General features: G+C 35.4%; 1 protein-coding gene across 1 annotated transcript; it reads left to right on the plus strand.

Moving 5' to 3' along the window:
* Positions 1-12,538: 12,538 nt before the first annotated feature.
* On the plus strand, positions 12,539-21,197 carry LOC139847764 (2-oxoisovalerate dehydrogenase subunit alpha 1, mitochondrial-like). The gene is made up of 9 exons (XM_071837486.1): positions 12,539-12,607; positions 18,011-18,148; positions 19,491-19,673; positions 19,803-19,960; positions 20,079-20,178; positions 20,263-20,374; positions 20,508-20,647; positions 20,770-20,955; positions 21,030-21,197. The coding sequence occupies exons 1-9, from the start codon at positions 12,554-12,556 to the stop codon at positions 21,195-21,197; spliced, it is 1,239 nt and encodes a 412-aa protein (XP_071693587.1). The 5' UTR covers positions 12,539-12,553.
* The last annotated feature ends 1,951 nt before the right edge of the window (positions 21,198-23,148 follow it).

Consider the following 23,148-nt stretch of genomic DNA (forward strand, 5'->3'; position numbering starts at 1 on the left):
CGAATACTTCCCGCGCGACGAGACTCGAAGGCTCGAGCAAGGGCTAAGGAATTTGAAAACGGTCGGGAATGACCTCGGAGCTTATAATCAACGGTTTACCGAACTAGTCTCAATGTGTCCGAATCTCATGACTCCCGAATCCCTAAGAGTCGAACTTTACATGGATGGCCTCCCTAAGAGCATTCAACACGGGGTAATGGCATCCCAACCCACTAACCTACAAGAGGCTTTAACAAAGGCCCACCAAACTTTAGAAACGGTGAATGAAATGGAAGCACCGGTACGAATGGTCGAGAACCACCCGGGTAACAACAAAAGAAAATGGGAAGCCTCGCAACCAAGCAACCACAACAATAGCAACATCTCCAAGAAGCCTTTCACCCTTGGCGGCAAGAAGGGGTATGCCGGAACCCTACCTCACTGTAACAAGTGTCGCAAACATCATTTTGGTGAATGTGGCAAACCATTTTGCGTCAAGTGTCAAAGAAGTGGCCATGTAGCCCACGATTGTAGGAATACCGCTCCCGTCGCCCAAAAGGAGCACAATGCACCCAAGACGGGTGTTTGTTTTGAATGTGGCCAACCGGGTCATTTTAGGAGTGCGTGCCCAAATAAGAAAATCAACCCCAACGCACGCCGTTAAACTTTCAACATCAACGCCTAGGATGCCCGAGACGACGATGGACTAGTCACGGGTATGTTTCTTCTCGAAATTCTCACGTTTCATGTTTATTCGATTCGGTTACCGTTAGACATTTTATAAACAAGTCTTTGACTCGTGCTCTTTACATTCCACTTTTTTTCCCTAGATACTACTTAGACGATTTAAGTGACCAACGGAAAATATTGTGTGCCTATAAATTTTATTGGAGGATATACGTTAAGACTTTTGACTTGACACCTATAGAACTAGGGAGCTCGAAACCTATTCGTTAAAAAAAAAAAAAAAAAAAAAAAAAAAAAAAAAAAATTTCCCATCATCTCGTATAGATTATTGTGAACTGAGTAATTTCCGGTTGGAAACCGATACCCTCTCCTTCGCATCCATGACCTCATGATTATTTGCACGAATCCCGTATGTTCCAAATCGACCTCCGTTCCGGTTATCATCAATTGGGGGTTAAGTGAGACGATGTCTCCTAAGCCACTTTCCGAACTCGCAACGTTAGTTGTAAATCTCTCTTAGTACCGCTTGATTTATTTAGGACTCGCCCGTATCCATAAACCTCTTGAACCACGTATGCAAATTCATATAGACTAATCTGTTATCGTATTTATAGATGACATCTTAACTTATTTAAGTAAAGAAGGAAAACGAACAACATCACCATCTTACGCTCGAACTTTTGAGAAAAGAGCAACTTTATACCAAATTCTCCGAGTGAGAATTTCTGTTGAACGAAGTCCAATTTTCTAGACCATGAAGTTAATGGTCAAGGCATTACAATCAATCTCGAAATCAAGCCACATGTAATCAGGAAACTCTCCCAACTCAGACTTGTATTCGTAAAAAAAAAAATCTTAGATCTCACCGGTTGTTACCGAAGATTCATTTCTGACTTTTCTCGTATTACACGACTTTAATCTCTCCGCGATCGAACCTTGAGCGTGATTCTTCACACCAACATTTCTAGCAAAATTCGTACAACACCAGATGAGACACAAATATGGAAATATTTCTACTTGGACGCCGAAAGGCATACTCCCTCGACTCGAAATCGACGGGACGGAAATTCGTTATTTTGCACGAAGAATTCGAATACTAAATTGTGGATCCGATCAATATTCTTGTCATCACGTACCACACTACATACCTCTGTTATTTCACCGTTACCGTCTGATATTACTGGAAATTAAGATAACACACAATCCAACGATACTTCACTCTTTTGACTTAACGCCCTTGTGTTTCTGATAATCGGCCAACTACTATTCAACCCCGAACTATACAATTACGTGTACTATCTTGTTTCTCTTCCAGACTTCAATTTTCGACAACTAGAGGCGCGTTATGGCAACCTCGAGATGCAAGCTCATCCTATTCTAAGTCCTCATTTCACTCCTATCTTTATCGCTCGCATTTCCGTTTAAAGAAACTCCTTGTAACATTTCTCCATGGATAGAGAAACTCCTCATATTACATAAGTATTCGCCACGAGGGTGAATAGTTCTAACGAACATTTTTTCGAACCCTAACTAACTTGTTCAAACGTATCTTAAGAGATTCTATTCCAACACGGTGTATCTTTGTCAATTATTCTGTATCGAAATACTCGTTTCACTTCTAGTTTTACAAGAAACCTTGGGAACCTGCTTAGACATGAGTACCGCGTACCACCCACAAACTGACGAACCGAGCAAACGAACGATTTACGTCTTGGAAAGACATCTCACAAACTCGTATTGTCACCTTTAGTAGATCACTCTTACAACAGTAGTTACCACTCGTGTGTTCACGCGCACTTATCGAAACCTTATATGACCGCTAATGTCATACCCCTGTTCATTTAACCAAAGCATCAACCACCGAAATCTGAACTCCATCAAGAAACAACAATTGAGGTCGTCCAAGTCCGAGAAGGGCTCGAGACAACCCATTGTCACCAGAAGAGTTATACCAAACTTAGAGGAGAATCTCACAAATCCCAGTGTGTAACCGCGTAATATTGAGAACCCGCACCTTGGAAGGGTGTAATCCGTTTCGGGAATCAGGGAAAGTTAAACCCGCGACATGTTAACCCTTTTGAAACCTTGGGGCGTATTGGAACCGCTCCCTACCGTTTAGAACTTCCGACTCAATTAAGTTTCCGTTTACCCTACATTTCGTGTAACAAACTTAGAAACGTGTCCTGCGGAACAGGAACGTGCAATCCTGCTGGATACATCAACTATCGATGACAAACTTCTCTTCATAGGAAAACCAGTTGAAATCGGGGATCGTAAAACCAAACCTTAATACAACGTAAAACCCTGACTATCCAGATTCATGAGAACACTCAAGGACGTACCTACACTTATTCATATTATGAACAACGTAAAGTCTCGAGTAAGAGATATCGACTACTACTTCCAACTAAATTTCGGGACGAAATTTCTTTTGAGTTGTGGATAATGTAACATCCCGCGTTTTTCCGTTAAATTTATTTTTAACACCGTCTTTTTCTTTTAAATAATACCTTTCGTTATTTAAATTCGTAGTTTCCGTTGACTAACGTTCATAATAATTCCGTCATTTAATTATAACATCTCTCGTTAACTTGCGTTTTAAAAATATTCGATCGGTTAAATCCCGCACCCGCTTTGAAACTCGAGGGACCGGAGTTGCCAAATGGGCAAACTAGTTGACTAGGTCAACTAGTCAACCCATTTCATCCATTCCATCATCCCCCTCATCCCTTTTCTCTCCATCTCAAGAACACACACACAAACCCATTCCATTCATTCATCATCTAAATTCAATCTTGGAAGCTCACAACAAATCCGATTACATATTTGGAATCCTCTCTTCATCCTCTACAATTTGATACCAACTTCATCTCGTTTGGGTAACATTTCTAAAACTCTAGATTTCTCTAAATTCGTGTTTTTGATTTGAAATGGTGTTAGTTAGTGTCTATGGCTCGAGTCTAACATGAATATATGTTTGGTTTGCTCGATTTGTTGTTTTTGGAGTAACTAGCATGAACTTGAAATGGGTGTGCTTAATCCTTGATTTTGGATGAGTTAATGTTGTTAGATTGTTAAAGTGCATGTTTTAATTGTGTTACTAGTATCACTAGCTTCGTTTTGATGCGTAGGTTGATTAAGAAAACTTCAAAAACATGAATATTGATTTTGTGATGTTTGACTAGGGTTTGATAGTTCTTGACATGAACTTTTGATGCTTGAATGCCATGGAATGTTAATTGTTAGTGATTAGTTGTAATGTATGCTTAATTACCTTTGAAACGGCATATCGTATGTGTAAATTGGATTCCCGAATCATAAAATACGTTTTACGAACTTGAAACTTTGAAAATAAACCTTTCTTGATCAATTGACGAGTTTTCGGTTATTGCAAATGAGGTTTTTGATTGATGAATTGTGTTTAGTTGCATTCTACGTCAAAAGAGCTTTCCAACGATATAAGGTGCGAGTCCTAAGTGTTTGCGGTTTGTGTTTTATGCATAAAAAGGTTTTGGGTTGAGACTTAGAAAACTGAAACTGGCCAGGTATCAGCTCGCGTGTAATGCCGCGGCGCGGCCAGCCTTTGTCGCGGCGCGACATAAGGCGTGTCCAGGTTCTGACCTACTTTGTCAAATTTCGAAAAATGTTTGCTATGCTACGCACCTCCGATTAACATGTAACTTGGCCAACATACTCATATATGACTTCTAAGCTTAGAAAAATAGTTCGGGACCCGACCCGAACGTGTTGACTTTCGTTGACTTTGACCGACCAAAGTTTGACTTTTTGTCAAACTTAACCAATTAATTATGCAATCTTTCTAACATGATTCTATACTTGTATCTTGCATGAAACTTGACAATTTGACTCACATGCTTCATAATCGAGTCGTAACGAGCCATAGGACTAATTGAACATCTTTGACCGTTTGTGTTTACCGTTATTGATACAACCTATATGTTTAGGTCAAGACTAGCTTTGTCTTTGCACTCGTCTACTTGTTGAAGTACTTTATTAACTCTTGCACTCAAGGTGAGATCATAGTCCCACTTTTACTCTTTTTGAACTTACATTTGGGATGAGAAAACATAAACGTTTCTTTACTAAGTGAACACAAGTACAGGAAAAACAAACATTCTACATACGAGTTTAGAACAAAATCCTCAATTCGATTATCATTAGTTACACTTGCCGGGTGTAAGCGAGAACTTATGTTGTATGGATCCATATGGGTTTGACAAACCCTCATTCAAACGGTTCGCTACCGTTTACGAATGAAATATATTTTCGAGAAACAGTGTATGTTCTAGCACTAAGTGATGGGGTTCAATGGAAGGAAATGTTAAGCATTGATAATTGGGTGCTCGTGAAACAAACTTTTGGAATGTATTACTATTATCTCATTGATGCAAATCTTGTGGTTCACTTGTACTTACTTACTTAAACCTATGATTTCACCAACGTTTTCGTTGACAGATTTCTATGTTTTTCTCAGGTCTTGCACGATATGTGAAACATGCTTCCGCTTACTATTTGATACTTGCATCCGATGTCGAGTATACATGCATTTCATGGAGCGTCTTTTGACTTTACTTTAAACCGTGTCGCCTAGATTTCAATCGTATCTATAACGTTGTAACTTAACTTTTGGTTGAACAATTCTTGTAAACTTTGAAACAATTCTTATTTTGAAATGAAGGCGACATATTTTGGTCAAACGTTATCTTAAAGACTTATAATCAGGTAATGGGACCCACGTAGCCGACGCCGTCACTTGACGATTTGTCGGGGTCGCTACATTCTTCACCGTAGGAAAAGAATTGGCACCTCTTTAAAGTCATCGAAACCTTTTCCATTATTATCATTAATACTGTTTTCAACATTCACTTCATTGTCATTAACATGAGAGTTAACTTCATCCTCATGCCCATTATTATTCGTATTCCATGGAACCTTCCTCCTAACCTCGGTGTCTTCAATTAAAGATTCATATATCTCTGATGGAGTAGACGATAATTCATTTTTCGATTCGTCGTTCTCCTCCTCCAATTTGATAGACCAAGTTCCCACTTCGCGGACAAATACATGGTACATAACCCCACTGATTTCAACACTAACCCATTCGTTTATGAAACTTTTTTGTCTCGTTCCAATATATACACGTCCAAGACTCATCACCTTAGAACTTTCTTTATCAAAAAACATGAAACGACCAACGCTTTCAGCCACCCTTCTGAATGCACTCGACTTCCATGCACAAAGAGGCATACTCGAGAGTTCGACCCAAGTAAGTCTCTCATGCATAATGAAGTTTTTAGTTATCGGTTTAGCAAAGGAATATAAGACTCGTAAGTTTCTGTTTAGTTTAAAATAAAAACAAGCATCTACCGAATCAAATTGACACCAAATCCATAAACCGCCCACATACTGAATCGTAACATCATCGAAACCCTTTTCTTTAAAAACTGTACGAATACTAGTCATTGTTTGTAAATCCTTTAACTTAACCAAAATTGATTCCATCGGATTAGACATATGAGCAAGATCAGTTTCCGTAAGAACAACTTTTTTAATGGGTGCTTTCTCTTGCATGTTAGTCTTTAATGGTGTATCCTATCGTATACACGCATAAAGGCATAATATTCGCATGAAATTAGTATCAGGAACACTGGGAACAACAGTTTTGTGAAACTACCCGTCCAGCGTTCTCCGCTGTGCAGGCTGCTTCCGTCACGCGTAAGCCCTGAAGGACACCTAGCGCTTAGTCCTGATCGGAAAGCGTCACATTCAGCATAAATTTCGGATCACGAATAACAGCATGCATATGTTTACAACAGCATGCATTAAACTTTCATAATGTACTAATTAGGCCTGATCCACGTAAATTCGTAATGAATTGTTTATGTACTGTGCACTATCAATCTATAAAATTTTATCTTTTTCTTATGCAAAGTGCTGCCTGTGACAAATGTAAAACATTGCATTTATACCCTGCCCACAGAAGGAGAGTATTTTTATACTTCCGATGGCAGATGCTCTTGTGCCGACTAGCAAAAGGTGCAAGGGATCGGCTAGAAAACGTTAAAGTTTTACTAGAACACACCGAGGCAAAATGAAAAAGTAGATACTTGTCATGACAAACGTTATAAAAACTTACTTCACAAAACGAATGAAGTTATTAAAATATATGAAGGCCGACGTATTTCACAACTCTTCCTCATAAACTTTATTACAGAAGGCGTATGGCGGAAAGGTTATTAATTCATAACCACTATTCAAAAGTACTTCATAACTATTCCTCATCAATTCCATGACGGAACGCGTATGATGGACTTTAATGTCCTGCAAATTGTATATGTTGATAATTCAGAAAAACTTAACAGTGCAAGGCATCTTCATAAGAATTATATCAAACACTTTTCAATATGTTTTATTAAGTTGTGCAGTACACAATTGTACATAGAAAAAATTTATCATATGCTTAGTGCACAACGGATTTATTTTAGCAAGAAACATCAAAGTATTTGGAATAAGCATAAAGACAAACACAATCATAAAAGTAGCATGTATTTGTAGCATAAAATGCAGATAACTTTATTACAGTCATTGTTCAAAAATTGTTACAGAATTTATGTAAACTTCACACCAAGGACATCCTTGGCGGACGATTCTTCCCTGTTACACACATCATCAAAGACATCAATCTTGAGATTTGTCAGTTTATCCTTTGTCTCATTGACTCTTTCCAAGGTTCCGGGACGCATCAAGTTGGCAATAGCAGGAGGAAGAGGCTGGTTTGGGGCAAGGCATTTGGTTACAATGTAGGTAACATCAGAAATGGAATGGGTGACAACATCATCAACATAATCATTGTAAGGATTCCCAACAAGTTGGGATCCAAGAACCTTAGCTATTACACCCAGTATCCCCTTCTTCAGCTCAGCAAAATTACTCTCACTGGCCTCCGCCCTGCGGAGAAGTTCAGCAGCCTTTTCTTTTTCAGCATTCAAGTTTAATTTTAAGGCTTCCAGCTGACTCTCCAGATCACCAACCTTCAACTGCTCCTCCTCAACCTTTTTCCTCTCAGCTTCTACCACTCTCTCCTTCTCCTCTCGCAGGATAGCAGCAACATCTTGAGCACCTTTTAACTCAGCTTCTTTAGCCTTCAAAGCTTCTTGAGTCTTAGTCAAAGCACGTTCAGCTTCAGTAGCTCTTTTGCGAGAGTTTGAACCTTCAGCCCTTTCAGTACGGGCTATCTCAAGAATAGACTCTTGATGCTTCTGTAATTGCAGGGAAGATCGTAGGTGGTTCATAAACAACATAGCAGACGCCGCAGTTGACTGCCTAAGTTGTTCAGAACGGAGAGCGGTGAAATGGGGATTTAGCTCAGGGATAGTACAACCCTACAAAAGAAGAATGTTATGATCAATATTAACAATTTACAAAAATAAATTGCAAGCACATACATACTAGTTGTTTTATCATTGGTACCTGAAGAAGAGTCAAGAAATCATTACACTTAGTGGCAGGGCTATCAATAAACACCTGCAAAGCGCTCACATGAGCAGGAATTGGTGGATCTGGAGCATTTGACGATGTGATAGCAGGGATGATAATAGTGAGGGGTGGAGAATGATAGGAGGAGTCGTCTTTCAGCCTCAACTCCTGAAAATCAGTTTCATCAAATGGAGTAAAGTTCCGGTCAGGAGTTTTCAGAATTTCCTCCTCTTGACTTTCAAGGATCGCCACCGTCCTCTGCTCACCACCTTCAGCAGCTTTTCCTTGGCTATCATCAAACTCTGTTAAACGCACTACCGTATCAAATAAGTTAACATTATAAACAGACATATCAGTTATGAACAAAGATGCATGAAATATCAAGAAAAGGAAATATTGGCATACTTCTTCGGTGTTTTAGCTTAGGGCTTCCCTCAGCAACTTTTGCTCTCTTAGAGCTTCTACCCTTCTTAGGTATCTTTGTGTTTGCAGGAGGGCTGGGGAGCGTTTCACCAGTAATATCAACCGAGCCTGTTGTTTCTGCTCGGTGGTGGTGTCCTCCACCGTCCGTTCAGTATCAGTCTGCTCAGACTCGCTGTCTGAGCTACTACCGCTGCTTTCTCCCTCTTTTTCAGCATTGGCAGCAGCAGCAGCAGCCTTAGCCTCAGCTTCAATTCTTTCTGCCTCTAGCTCGGCAGGAGTTTTGTCACGAGCAGTGACCTCAACATCATCCTCAAGATCGAGGGAAAGGATGGCAGAACAGACAAGCATCTCGGTTTGTTCTGCAAAAAAAATTAAACAAAGGCAAATATAGAATATAAGCAATAATGACATAAAATAGACAGACATGTATATATTAGGATGATCATAGCACATCCTACCCTGATTCTTCTGGCGGAGTACTGGCACAGAAGTACTTGGCCATTCCTGGCTCACTTTACACAGAACAAGAATCCCCTCATACTTCTCATATGATCTGGGCGGAAGGCGGAGATCTTTAAGATGATTCACTATTCGCTTCTCTGCGGCGGTTACCGAAACAGCCTTTCCTACGCCAGCATCTATATACTTCCATTTCCGGACAACGGGATACTCTTCCGGAATAACTCCTTCGTCAACAAAGAAAAATGGACTCTTCCAGCCTTTCAAGTTTGAAACTTTATTTTTTCCAACAAAATATGTATTTCGTTTATTGTCAATGGTAAGCCAGCACTGGCTAATTGTTCGAATTCTAAAAAGAGAGATAAAAACTTTAAGACGTGGCTTTATATTGGAGGCATTGCAGTACATTTCAAAAAGAATAATTTTCTGAAGTCCATGGGGATGGATTTGGCTCAGACAGGCTCTAAAATATCTAAGGATGCGTAGAAGAAATCGTGTAAGAGGAACACGGAGATTACCGTGAGTCAGTTGTAAAGCGTATAAAGCAATTTTACTAGCAGGGGGTTTGTTGGCCCTTTGATTACCAGTAGGAAGTATAGGATTGTATTAGTTTAAATGATGGAAAGCAATCTTTAAACCGTCAAAATGACTCTCAGATAAGGATGACGCTATCGTGCTAACCTCAGGAAGATCAGTGGTATCTGAAGTAGAAAGCTCAATGTTTTCTTGGCCAGTACTCGACGCAGAAGCCATGGTAATAAAGTGAAAAGGTAAAGTGAATAAGAAATAACAGTGAGATGAAATAAAACTAACCTTGAAAGATGAAAAAAACACCTTAAAAAGCTTGAAGAAAGCGATGAAGATTTGTGCAGAAATGTATAAGCTTTTTGGATCTTGAACAAAGGTAAAAAAGTGAAGGTAAAAGGTTATGGCGGTTTATATAGGAATTCATCAATGCATTTTTCATGGACACGATCGTGACACGTGTATGGACAAGTTTAACAGTTGGGTACATCGAAACGCTTTTTACAGCTGGAGGCGCGTGGAGTGTTTCAACCATGTAAAAACAATCATCACAAAGTCAGTAAAATTCGTCTGTCATTAATGCTTGTAATGTTTTCCCTGATGCAAATGGCAAATGTGAAGATTTGTTTGGGATGCGTTAGCAAAAGTTTAACAACTTAACCCTTTTTCACATGCTTAAGTCATTAAACTGGGGGGACTTAATGGTGTATCATATCGTATACACACATAAAGGCATAATATTCGCATGAAATTAGCATCAGGAACACTGGGAACAACAGTTTTGTGAAACTATCCGTCCAGCGTTCTCCGCTGTGCAGGCTGCCTCCGTCACGCGTAAGCCCTGAAGGACGCCTAGCGCTTAAGTCCTGACCGGAGAGCGTCACATTCAGCATAAATTTCGGATCACGAATAACAGAACGTATCATCATCTGACACGTGTCCCCAAACCATCCGGTAGATCTATCACTATAAATAGACCCCTTGGGTCGTCATTTTATTCGTTTAGACACTCTGACAACTTGTGAGCAGAGACTTCACCTTTCTCTCACACACAGTACTTCCTCTCACTAGAAGTCATCTGGCTAGTAGCTTAACGCTCAGCGAACAAAAGATTGATTAAGCCACCCCACAAGTTCCTATACTTGTGAACCGGGTCTGCAGGGATTATTTCCCGAGGGTAAACATCAATCGGCAACATTCCCCCACTTTTAGCTAGATACTTCTAGTATTGTGTTGATACACTAAGCCTTACCTCATAAGGAAATAGGTATTAACAGTCTTAACAGTATCGGATACAACATTAGCATAAGTACATCAGTTACTGTTACTAGAGCCGCCTTGTGAAGTCTGATTGATATTGATCGTATGCAGGTTATTTTGCTTATTAACAGAAGATTTCGGAATGTCAGTATGATTACCTTTACGATCATCCTTTTGGAACCTTACAATCGAAGCAAATAATTGCATATTGTTGATTCGAATTGTAGATAACGGCTTAGCGAAAGTAGGAGCGTCTTTTACGTCTTGAAACCGGACGAAACCAAACATGGTGCCTAATTTCGATTTCTTGAATGCCACATACGAATCAGTGATATGACCATAAGGCTTGCATAATTGCCATAACTCCTTACGATCCATCCGATCCGGTAAGTTTGTAACGTAAAAGGATATCGAGGTAGAAGACGGACCAGCCCTATAAGGGTTGGGAATCGATTTCGGTTACCATTACGTACCTTGTAGAACCACCCGTCTTCTTGTTGGCGATAAACAGGCCTTCCTCCCATGATCGGAACAGAATACGGCGCCGGATTAAGAGAAATTGAAAGAACGATTAACAAAACCCTAATCGCCCTAAAATTTTGGAGCGTGAGGCTTTTTATTCATTTATATACCTCATTAAACTATATCTATAATACTTATCAAAAAATTATGCTATTATATATATTCGTTAAAAATTTAATATGACAATTTTATATCATTTTGAACCGATTCATCAATTACTTGGATCATTCAAATTTTAAATTATGAAATATGAGGAATATTCATTTGAATCTATAAATTAAGTTGAGATTCAAGGGACTAATGAGAGCGCGACATGTGGTGCGAAAATCATATGTGATTGGAAAAAAAAACTAAATTTTTTTTTTTCGAACAAATTTTTCTTTTTTAAGATAAGAAGTTTCAAAAAAAAAAAATTTAAATTTTTTTTTTTCAAATTTTTTTTTTTACACGTCACATGTGATTTACTTGCAAAATCACATGTGATTGATTTGTACAATCACATGTGATTGAATTTGACATGCATAATCACATGTGATTTACATACAGAATCACATGTGATTGTAAAAAAAATTCGAAAAAAATAGATTTCGAAAAAAAAAGTTTCAGAAAAAAAAAATTTGAATTTTTTTCCAATTACATGTGATTTTCGTGCCACATGTTACGCTCTAATTGACCCTTTGAATTTCAAGCAAATTAATAGATGATAATGGATTACAATTCTATGAAATATATAATCATTTTGTTTTATAAAATACACCAAAACTTTTTAAAAACAGATACTTTATATATCACGTCATCACGTGACATTAATTTATCTAATGATCAATAAAGAAATTTCAATGCCAATATCCTTTTGATACTCAAAACACTACATATATCGGCTACGTGTATTGTTACTATCACCATCTCTCCCCTTCTCTCTCTCTCAAAATTGAAAATGAGGATGGCACTAGTATGGTTGACAAGAACAAGAAGAGGAAATAGTGGTAAATATCTCAAGACAGTTATAGGCCTTAACCAAACAACTTTTGCATCTTCATCATTTTCAACTCTTGTTAGTAATTCAATTATAACAAGTAATAATAATAATAATAATAATAATAATAATAATAATAATAATAATAACGATTGTGGTATTAATGGAAAACTCACTTTTGGATTCCGATCATCTGTCTTATTCGGGTCTAGACGTTACAACTCTATGGAAGCAGCTAGAGAACATATAATGTCCGAAGATGATGAGAAATCAGCTTTCGTTCAAGAAAATCAGGTAAATAATGTTTTTACTAGGTAATTCACACACGTCAATACAAATTTATTCCACGTAAGCACCCATATTGTTCATCTTTCAACTTGATTAATGATTCCATAACCAGAGGCGGAGACAGGAGATGCATGTGGATGCTTTGCATCTCCCAACTCTTCAAATAAGCGAATTAAAATGTGTTAAAAATTGTATATTAGTTGCCAATATCCCCAAATATTAAACACAGGCATCCCTTAAATATCTCATAGTTACGATGTATATCTGAAAATTTTATGTTGATATTTAATTTTTTTGAAATGCATTCCCTATACGTGAATTTGGCTTCGCCTGTCCATAACATCATGATTAATTAGAGTGAAGACTTTGATACCGTTAAAATTATGACCCTTTGGTAAATCAGGTAAATAATGTAGTTCTCGTGTTTTGTTGGGGAGTAAATAGTTTATTGAGATATATTGAGTAAAGGCATGCACATGTAAATCTGAAGTTTCCGGTTGTGTCTCGTTATCTCCTCCTAGAACATTTTTTTTTTTTTTGCTGAATTCATTAATTCCCTAATATTAGCTTTGATGTAAAAAAAATTAAATAAAAATAGGACATATATAAACGGTTAATTGAGTTCAACAATGTTTTGTCAACTTGTCATTTTGCTTTAGGTTCATGTAAGTAACGCATATACTTGAAATTGTTGTTGACATAATAAGTATTACTATTACTATGGAAAAAATATAACTATATATCTAGATATTTTGAAGAAAAAAAGGAGATCGTAAATATTTGAATTATGAGATATGTGGATTCAACGTACATTATGTACTAATTTGTTTTATCTTTTTTACTCCACTATTTACTCTGTTTTGAAACCGGCTACATAATTAGTTCTTTATCAGACCCTATTCCATTATTCTATAATAATGGATCATGATGATCTGAACGAGATAATCTAAAAAAATAAAGTGTGAAGTACTTATTAAAATTTGCAAACAAATAAAATGCCATTTTAAAAGATCGTAACTTTCTCAAACTAAGTGTTCAACTGCTTTTTATTAAATAATCTGTTGTAGATACTCGATTCGAAAATGTATTTTTGTTTTTCTGAAGCGAAAAACATTTTTTTATTCAAATTTAATGGAGTATAACATTTGTGATGCGGTTGATGCATGATGTCGTGAACGCTAGCTAACCTTGACTTTTGGATTAAAGTGTCAGATATAGATTTATTTTCTTTGTTTTAAATAATAATAAAGGCCTGCATAATTTATACAGATAAAGTTGTATGGTGGTTTAATTAATTCTGGAATAGGCAGTACACCTGAAGTTCTTACACTTGTCGAATTGGGTAATTTTCTTGATACTACGATTTTCATTCCACAATGTTAGCCCTTAGGCTATCTTTAGATAAATTCTTTACAAATATATTAAAACAATCGTTATACGTCATTTTGTACTCTTTTATTTTTTGAAACTTTTTTCCTATAAAAGTATTATACTGAAAGTTTTACCGCTCATGCTCTTAAATTTAGCCGGATTTTTTTAAGCAGCAGTTGAAGGAGTGTTATACAACTGCGGGAGATGAATGCATGAGTAGTTTAGTCTCCGTAAGTGATTCCGAACTCCTGTTAAAAAAAAAAATTACAAATTGTAAGTTGATTTGTGCCCCCACACACAAATAAATTTTGGTCCGTACTCACAAAACATGTAAAAAAATATAAATGTGAAACCACCGAACTATTGGTTGAGTGGTAAATGAGATGAGTGTCTTCCTAACGGGTGTGGATGGCAAATGAAAGGATTCGATTCTAAAAATTGTCGTTCTAAAAAAAAATAAAAATACATGTGAAAATACAACTTCTCTTTCTCTTTTAACCATTTACATAAATAAAAATACAACTTTATTTTACTTTTTAAATATTAAATTTATTATCTTCATACATTGTTACAGTGTTTTATAGATCAAGCAAAATTTTAAAATGCCCTACACTCCTAAATCTTTTTCCATCACTCCTCCAATAGTCAATTTTGAACTTCACTTTCCACAAAGTCGGTCACTTCATCCGGCTCCCCTTTCTCATCTTTTCCTTTCACCTTCAACTCCGATTTTCTTCATCATAACCGGTCCTGATTAGAACTTAGTGAAAAAAGGTACACTCTAACAAATGATATAAGCAATTTAAGAAACAACTATTGACTATTTAAAAAAGGCCTTTTTCCCCCAGTGAATAATAGAAGCTATTTAAAATAAAAAAATAAAAAACTAAAAAGCCCTTTGACATTGAGATTTTTGTTTGGGACCTGGATTGTTGTTTTCGAGCTAATTATGTTTATATATATATATATATATATATATATATATATATATATATATATATATATATATTAGCCCCTGGAAATCCCGTGCCCATGGGGTCGATCACCTTGTTTCTCCTCCGGACCTCCCCTATTCCCTCACTTCTCAACCCCAATCGGCCAGGTCTTTAGTTTCTCTGTCCGATTTTGTTCTTTCGAGCTTCTATCATGCGATTCTAGGGTCGTTGGATTCCACTGTTCGTGTGCCTCCTCGTTCGTCTAGATCCTTTAAGGCGAAATATTACGATGCTGATACGAATTTTGTTGGTAGGTTGAATCAAGACCACTCTCGAACTGTATTACTCTATATTTTTGGAAAGTTTGGCACCATCGTCAAGGTTAAAAGCTGGTAGAGGAAATACGCTTTCATCAGTTTCGCGATCATGTGCTCTTGAAACTATTCGGCCTCTTGAAACTCCGCCCATCTCTGCCGGCTTCAGTCGACTCAGGCCATATCTAGCTGACTCAGGCTATCTCTTGTCGATTGAGGTCGTCGTTGGCAATCTCAGACCGTCGTTTACCCAATTTGACGGTGATGGTGGAAGGAGTACGATGGTGGTAGTGGCAGTAGGACGACGTTGATGGTGTCCTGGTTGTGGCAGGAGATAGATGGCGCTGGTAGATGGATTTTGATGGTGATGGCGATAGGAGGACAAAGATGATAGCGGCAGGAGGACAACCTTGTTGGTGGCAGAAGGTTGAGAGTGGTGGTGGTCAAAGGTTGATATCGATGATGAACGGAGTTTTGGTAAGTCGATGATGGCAGTTGACAGAGTTTGACGGTGGCGGTGGCCGGAGGTCAATGATGGCGGTAACCGGAGGTAGTGGAAGCTTTCGGTTGCCAAAATTCTTTTGTGGTAGTCGGTGGAGGTTGGAGGTGGTGTTTATGTAACATATGCAAAAAGAAAAATAAAAAATATATGTTAAAGTATGTGGCAAAAATAGTAATTATTATAATTGATAATGTCCCAGCAAGGCCAAAAGATAAAACTGTCCCTATAAACAGTTAAACTATCATGATAATTACTATAATTGATAATGATAATGATAATTATATTATATTATATTATATTATATTATATACTACTTGGCATGGATTTTGTGATCGTGTATGGTATAAAAGTTTAAAACATTTTTATGTGCTAATTTAAAGCTCTATCATACATATTAAAGGTATAAGCGTAAATTTTAAAAATAAAAAAATCGCCGTTCTTCGTTTTAATTTTATAGTTCAGTTTTGATTTTATAGTTCAAATTTTCATTCTGAACTCTCCTATATCAAGTCTACCAATATAAGTACGTATAAATATAAATATTGAGATAAGTTCTTTTACGTCATTACTATGTAAAACAAAAAGATATAAAAAGTAACGGTAAATTGTTAAACCTGAAAAGAAATACAATATGCTATCTAAGTAGGGACGAAGGGAGTACTAGTTATCTATATGTGTATTGCGAATATAAACTTCAAAAGTGTTTAATGTATATATTCATTGGTGCAAAGGATTAATCATCGCAATGCACATGTTTCTACTACTGAAATAATATTTGAGTTATATGTAAAATAATTTCCACAACAACGCACGAACTATTTATTCACTCGTATGGTACAATATTTGATGTTTAAAATATTTTTACAAGAATATTGTGATTTATGTCTTAATTTAAGGATAATAAGTAACCAATAATATTTATGTTACAAATATAATATTATTTTCTAAGGTTTTATAATTTTAATATTATTAAATTTAATATAAGCAATAATATTATTAAATCTAATATTATTTTATTTGGGTGCAATGACCCCGTCAGTGATTCTAATACCAACGCTCAAAAGAAAAATATTTATATATAATATTACTAAAATCTACGAGTATTGATTATTAGTTTCATAGGATGAATGGTGTTCATTAGTAAATTTGACTTCCTTGAAAATGTCTCTAAATATATAAATATACTAATAATATACGAATTTTCAGTGACAGTCTTTAGATTTATCGTTAACATACATTAAAGTGTTAAAAATGCAATAACTTCCGCTAAAAAGTTAATAACTAACTGTCACGTAAAACCATTTTATGCTCGTAACGACAGCCTTAAGGATTGTTTTAGCAAAATCCATTATATATATATATATATATATATATATATATATATATATATATATATATATATATATATATATATATATATATATATATATATATATATATAAATCTCTATTCCTCTATTTTCTATATATTCTCTATGATATAGTTGGTGTTTAACCACATCGTTCACTCGCAAAAATGTAATGATTGAACGAGTTTACAACTTATCAATCGTCAAAACATAAACGCATAGTATAAAAGTGCATTTAGAAAAAATCTAAACAGTCAATTTAAAATCAATGTATGACTAATTTGTAGCAGAGTTTTATGCATTTTAACGAGAGTTATATAGGACTATATTTAGGAAAATTCTTTTAGAAAGATGGTCATCGATATTCTCACTTAGATTTTTTAATAAATACATCATTGATCATGCATTAAATACTTGTATCGTATAGTACTTACTGCAAGACAAATGGTGGATTATCGAAACTAATGAGTAGAATTATTACCACTCTTTTATAACCCGTAGAAAAATCGATTCATCAAGTGTATCAAGTGTCTCTTAATCAGAGTAGTATTTGGTATTTTGATCATAATGATGACCATTTGTGCTAGTTGGTTTTCGTCTTCGTTGTTTTAGTTTATTTAATTTTATTAATTTTGGTCTTTGTCTCTAAGTTAAGTTTTTTTAGTTGTTTTGATTAGTTGGTTTCCTCGTTTAGTTCTTACATTTGTAGCCTTTTTCTCCTTTGTTTGGTTGGTAGGGAATTTTTGTTTTAGTATCGATTTGAGCTCCTTTATTTTGAATGAAAGTTTCCTTTCTATTTTAGATTTTTTTCAAAAGAAAATCTATTAATGACCACTTGATATTAATAAAGAGTATTTAAATTAAACCATTTATTTATTTTTAATCATCCAAAATATTGATAACTAACAATATTGAACATTGCAGGATTTGGATTTTCCTGGTGGTAAGATTGGATTTACATCTGAGATGAACTTTGTTCCTGGTTCATCCGAAAAAAGGGTGCAATGTTATCGAGTTCTCGATGAAGATGGTTATCAAGTCTCATCTAGCATGACAAAACACGTAACCATTTTCTCTCAATTTACATGTTTAGTTGCCGCACATTGAGTTTCTTTAGTTTAATAAAAAAAAATTCTAACTATATTGTAAGATGAATAGAACGAACCAAATTAAACTCAGAATCATACTTGCAACTCAATCTAAGAAAAATGACACAAATAACTTTATAATGTAAATCACTCACATTCGGAAACATCACGATGATGTTTAAATCTCACAAATACATTCTAAGAATCATAAATCGTCACTGATCACAATACACATACTACAAATCAGGGTTTGATGATAATAGAGAAAATTTAAGCACAACGACAGTGACGTTTGCTCCGTCACACTTTGGTATTAAATGAAGCCATAGGTATTGCAGCATCCATTCCCGTCGATAATTACAAGCAATATGAATATGTTTTAATATAAAGAAAGTAAAAGACTGTCAAGATGTAGGCGCAAAAAAAGAGTCAAAGAATTGATAACGGTAGCAATAGAAAGTGAGGAGTGGACCAAATGCATTGGTCCCTTATTATTTTATATTATTATATTTTATTATGTTGTTTATTTTGTTATTTTTTGATAATTGATAATAGAGATAGCACCATTCTTTTTAAAGAAGTTATTATGGTTGGCACTCTTAAGTTTTGTTAGTCTTTAAAAAAAAAAATATCTACGTGACGTTGATGTAACATTCAGTCTTAGGCATCTCATAATTGAGACTTTGGAGCAATGTTGTAAAACATCCCGGTTACTCCCTTTTAAGAATGGACTCTTTCGATTTTCTAAAATCCATTTAATTAATCGATAGTGTCGGTTAATGAGGTTAAATTGAATTTTTTGATAAAAGTAGATCAAAGTCAAATTTGATTAACATTTTAACATGAATTTAAACTAGAATGTTAGAGATTTTTGAACATAAGGAATGACTATAGTTATATTTTTAAACAACTATGTTAAAGTTTATGGCTTTTTAGATATTTACACATAATTTTGAAATTTATTATATTAAATCTATAAAAGTTTAATCTGATTAATTCCTGAATTGCTGATTAATTTTTTCAAAATGTTGACCGATTAATCTCGAATTAAGAATTTAGCAGCCTTACTTGAGAGCGGTAGTTTAGGTATGTAACACTTCAGAAGAAGATGGCAAGAATGGTCCCTGAAAATCCAGCTAAGTATCATCAGCTAGAAATTCTTAACATTTTATCTATCAGAAAACTACACCCAAACCCATGGATGAGATAAACTTAGACAACAAAAATAAATTTGGATGAGATAAGACTGAACCTAAGCACATAATATTTAACATGTAGTTATATTGCTCATTATTGTTTTATGAAATGGTCATCAGATGAGTAAAGAACTTGCGTTGAAAGTATATAGCGGAATGGTGACCCTTCAAATAATGGATAAATTTTTTTACGAAGCGCAAAGGCAAGGTAGATTGTCGTTTTATCTAACGTCATTTGGTGAGGAAGCTATTAACTTTGCATCAGCTGCAGCACTTAGCTCCGACGATATAGTACTGGCTCAGGTTTGATTAAAATTTGACAAAATTATTAAAATATCAATTAGTAATCATATTAATAGTTAATAGTTCTATTTAGAGCTCAATATATTGTTAATATACCACATTGGCTTGTTTCAACATCAAATTTTGCAGTATAGAGAGCCAGGAGTTTTGTTATGGCGTGGTTTTACACTGCAAGAATTTGCAAACCAATGTTTCGGAAACAATGCCGGTCATGGAAAAGGCAGACAAATGCCGATTCATTATGGATCAAAGAAGCTTAATTATATAACCATCTCATCACCATTAGCGTGCGTCACTATATATTTAGTCATAGCTTTTGTTTTTACAATGACTAATGTCATACAATAACAGCAATGTTGTGGTCTATTAAATATTGTTCCTTTTTTATGTTCTTTTTTTTCGCAGCACACAACTCCCGCAAGCAGTTGGTATGGCATATTCGTTAAAAATGGATAAAAAGGATTCATGTGTAGTGGCCTATTTCGGCGATGGTAGTTCAAGTGAGGTAAGTATGATCAGTTTTCATAAGTCATATAGACTTTTATGTCATGATCAATATGTGTTAACGGATTGTGTAATTCTTTTGAAGGGGGATTTTCATGCTGCTTTGAATTTTGCCGCGGTTATGGACGCTCCAGTTGTGTTCATATGCCGCAACAATGGGTGGGCCATTAGTACACCTGTCACGGATCAATTTCGAAGTAATAGTTTATTTCAAACATTTCTGTTTTATTATCCTAATTTCATCAAACAGGAGCATTAACTTTACGCAATTACACCACGTAGGCATTTGGTTATTTATAAGAAGTTACAAATCTCGATGTTCATTTGCAGGTGATGGTATTGTTGTTAAAGGCCAAGGATATGGAATTGAAAGTATAAGGGTAGATGGAAACGATGCTCTTGCAGTTTATAGTGCAGTTCGTAGTGCTCGTGAGACTGCCATTAACAAAAAAAGACCAATACTCATTGAGGTTAATTATTATAACTTATATATTATATACCATTAAGTCATCATATGTATTTAGTCTTACATTTATATTCTTTGGTCTTACAACTTGAATTGTTCATGGGTACCGTTTTATTTCAAAATTAGGCCATGACATATAGAGTAAGTCACCATTCCACGTCTGACGATTCCACAAAGTATCGTTCGATAGATGAAATCGAATACTGGAAAACAATACATTCTCCTATAACGAGATTTAAGAAATGGGTCGAGCGAAAAGGTTGGTGGAGTAATAAAGAAGAATCCGACCTTCATATTAACTTAAGGAAACAGGTAAATCGTAACCGAATGTTAAAACTGTACAATACAAAAGTTAGTATTAATACTAACATATTTAGTATTTACAGGTTAGAAGTGCAATAGATGAGGCTGAAAAGGAGGAAAAACCACCACTTGAAGATATGTTCACAGATGTGTACAAGGAGTTACCTTCAAATTTAATGGAGCAAGAAACATTGCTTAGAGAAACAATACAAAGGCATCCACAAGACTTTCCTAAGGACATGCCCCTATGAAATCTTTTCATTTGATTCTTAAAATAAAATTTTAAATAAATAAATATATATAATAGTATAAATAAATAAATTATTTATCATGATATTTACTATGAAGAGTAATCTAACCCGTTTTATGGCTACATAATATTGCTCTAGGCCTCTAGCATTTACGTTAAGACATTAAGTTAAGATAGTGGTATTGGGGTGAGCAATGGCGGAAGCATAAATATTTTTCACCGGGGGTGAAATTTTTCTTATAATGTAGCAAATTTTTTTTGGCCAAAATATGAAGGTTTATGGGCAAAATTTGGTAGTTTTTGGGCAAAATGTGAAGTTTTTTGGGCAAAATGTGAAGGTCTTAGGGCAAAATATGGAGACTTTGGGACAAAAAAAAATTCAACCGGGGGCATAATCGAAAAGCCCAAAATTTTTGAACTAAAAATTGAAAATCCACTGGGGGCGGCTGCCCCCCTCTGCCCCTTCTGATTTTCGCCCCTGGGGTGAGATTAAACTTGGGGTACTGTCAATCCAGGTTCAATCCTCACTCCAAGCAGGGAGTTTCCAACCTTTGATGGTACTGTCAACATCAATGCGATTTGGGAAGGTCTCTGGGGTTTTTCCCAACCTTTGATGGTACTGTCAACATCGTCGCGAATTAGGTTTCCTCCTAATGCGAGTGTGAGTGACAAATGAGAGCATTCGATGTCGATATCGCCGTAAAAAAAAGTAAGAAAGTGAAAATTTTAAATAGAACCAGTTGAGACTAGCAGGCCCAACAAAGGTCCATTTCTAAGATATAAACCTTCACATTGATAACTTTCAATTTTGATATCTAAGAATCAGGACAAAGCCCGGGCTCGGGCCCGAGCCCATGCTCGCCTGAGACCAAATTGCACTTCTATAACGTGAATTATCTCTAAAACATTACCAACAAGTTAGTTTTTATTTATATTTATATCTTAATTATTATAGGTGCTATATAACTATACTCAACTAAAGCTGTTAAATATAAACCGAATCAGTGGTGGAATGAGTAATCTTTTTGGGAGGGCCGGGGATAGAGATATTTCAACAATTATTTACATTTGGTATGAAAATTGCTACTGAGACACATCTCACAGTATACTGTTAAATTTTTATGGATGGACGAGTAATAATATAGTGTCATGAGATTGAAAAGAAAAGACCACGAAATTGTTGTTATTTTTTATTTTATATATTTATAGTTCAGGTAGTTATAGAATAAGCATAATTATATGGATGTAATATAAGATATAATTTTTTTTTTTCTTTTGTGAAGTTAACCAGAATATGTAAACTATTGCAAGTTTGTTTATGTGTGGGTTAGGTGTACGTAAAAAGTTTAGAAAATAATTTAAAAAGCATAAAATAAAAGTGATCGGACTAAATTATAATTTTGAATAATACTCCGTAAGATATATGTAAGTTACCGAACAAAAAATATGGCATTAGACGGTTGGACCTAATAATATAGGAAAGTGGAAGCTAAGTTCAAATATTTGAGGTGGCCAACGTAGAAATACACCTTAAAAAAATAATCCATAATAATAGCCATAAAATATCAAATAATTACACTATTACCTATAGTTTTGGGAGGGCCACACGCCCACATAGTTCCACCAATGAAACCGATAAACGAATAAGATTTTTTTTTTTTTTCAGATTATCGGGCAAGGATGAGTATACAACTTTTTTCTACCATCTCTCTATTTATAATAAAAGATATGCAGCCAGTGATGTTGAAGTCGAATAAAAACGTTTTTATAAGAGCATTCACAACCATGACAACAACAACAACAACAACAACAACAACAACAACAACAACAACAACAACAACAACAACAACAACAATACTCAATCCCACCTATATGGGGTATGGGTCACAACCATGACAGACTTCTTCAAATTAATACACTGTCACATAAACGCCATATCACTATATTCTTCT

The sequence above is a fragment of the Rutidosis leptorrhynchoides genome, chromosome 5 (genome assembly GCF_046630445.1).
Source record: "Rutidosis leptorrhynchoides isolate AG116_Rl617_1_P2 chromosome 5, CSIRO_AGI_Rlap_v1, whole genome shotgun sequence".
Taxonomy (NCBI): Eukaryota; Viridiplantae; Streptophyta; class Magnoliopsida; order Asterales; family Asteraceae; genus Rutidosis; species Rutidosis leptorrhynchoides.

Bases quoted from the DNA above. Each gene is read 5' to 3' on its own strand.
- LOC139847764 (XM_071837486.1), top strand. From the start codon at position 12,554: ATGGAAGCAGCTAGAGAACATATAATGTCCGAAGATGATGAGAAATCA. The intron at 19,674-19,802 runs GTTTGATTAAAA...CAAATTTTGCAG, and splicing joins ACGATATAGTACTGGCTCAG to TATAGAGAGCCAGGAGTTTT. The intron at 20,179-20,262 runs GTAAGTATGATC...ATTCTTTTGAAG, and splicing joins GCGATGGTAGTTCAAGTGAG to GGGGATTTTCATGCTGCTTT.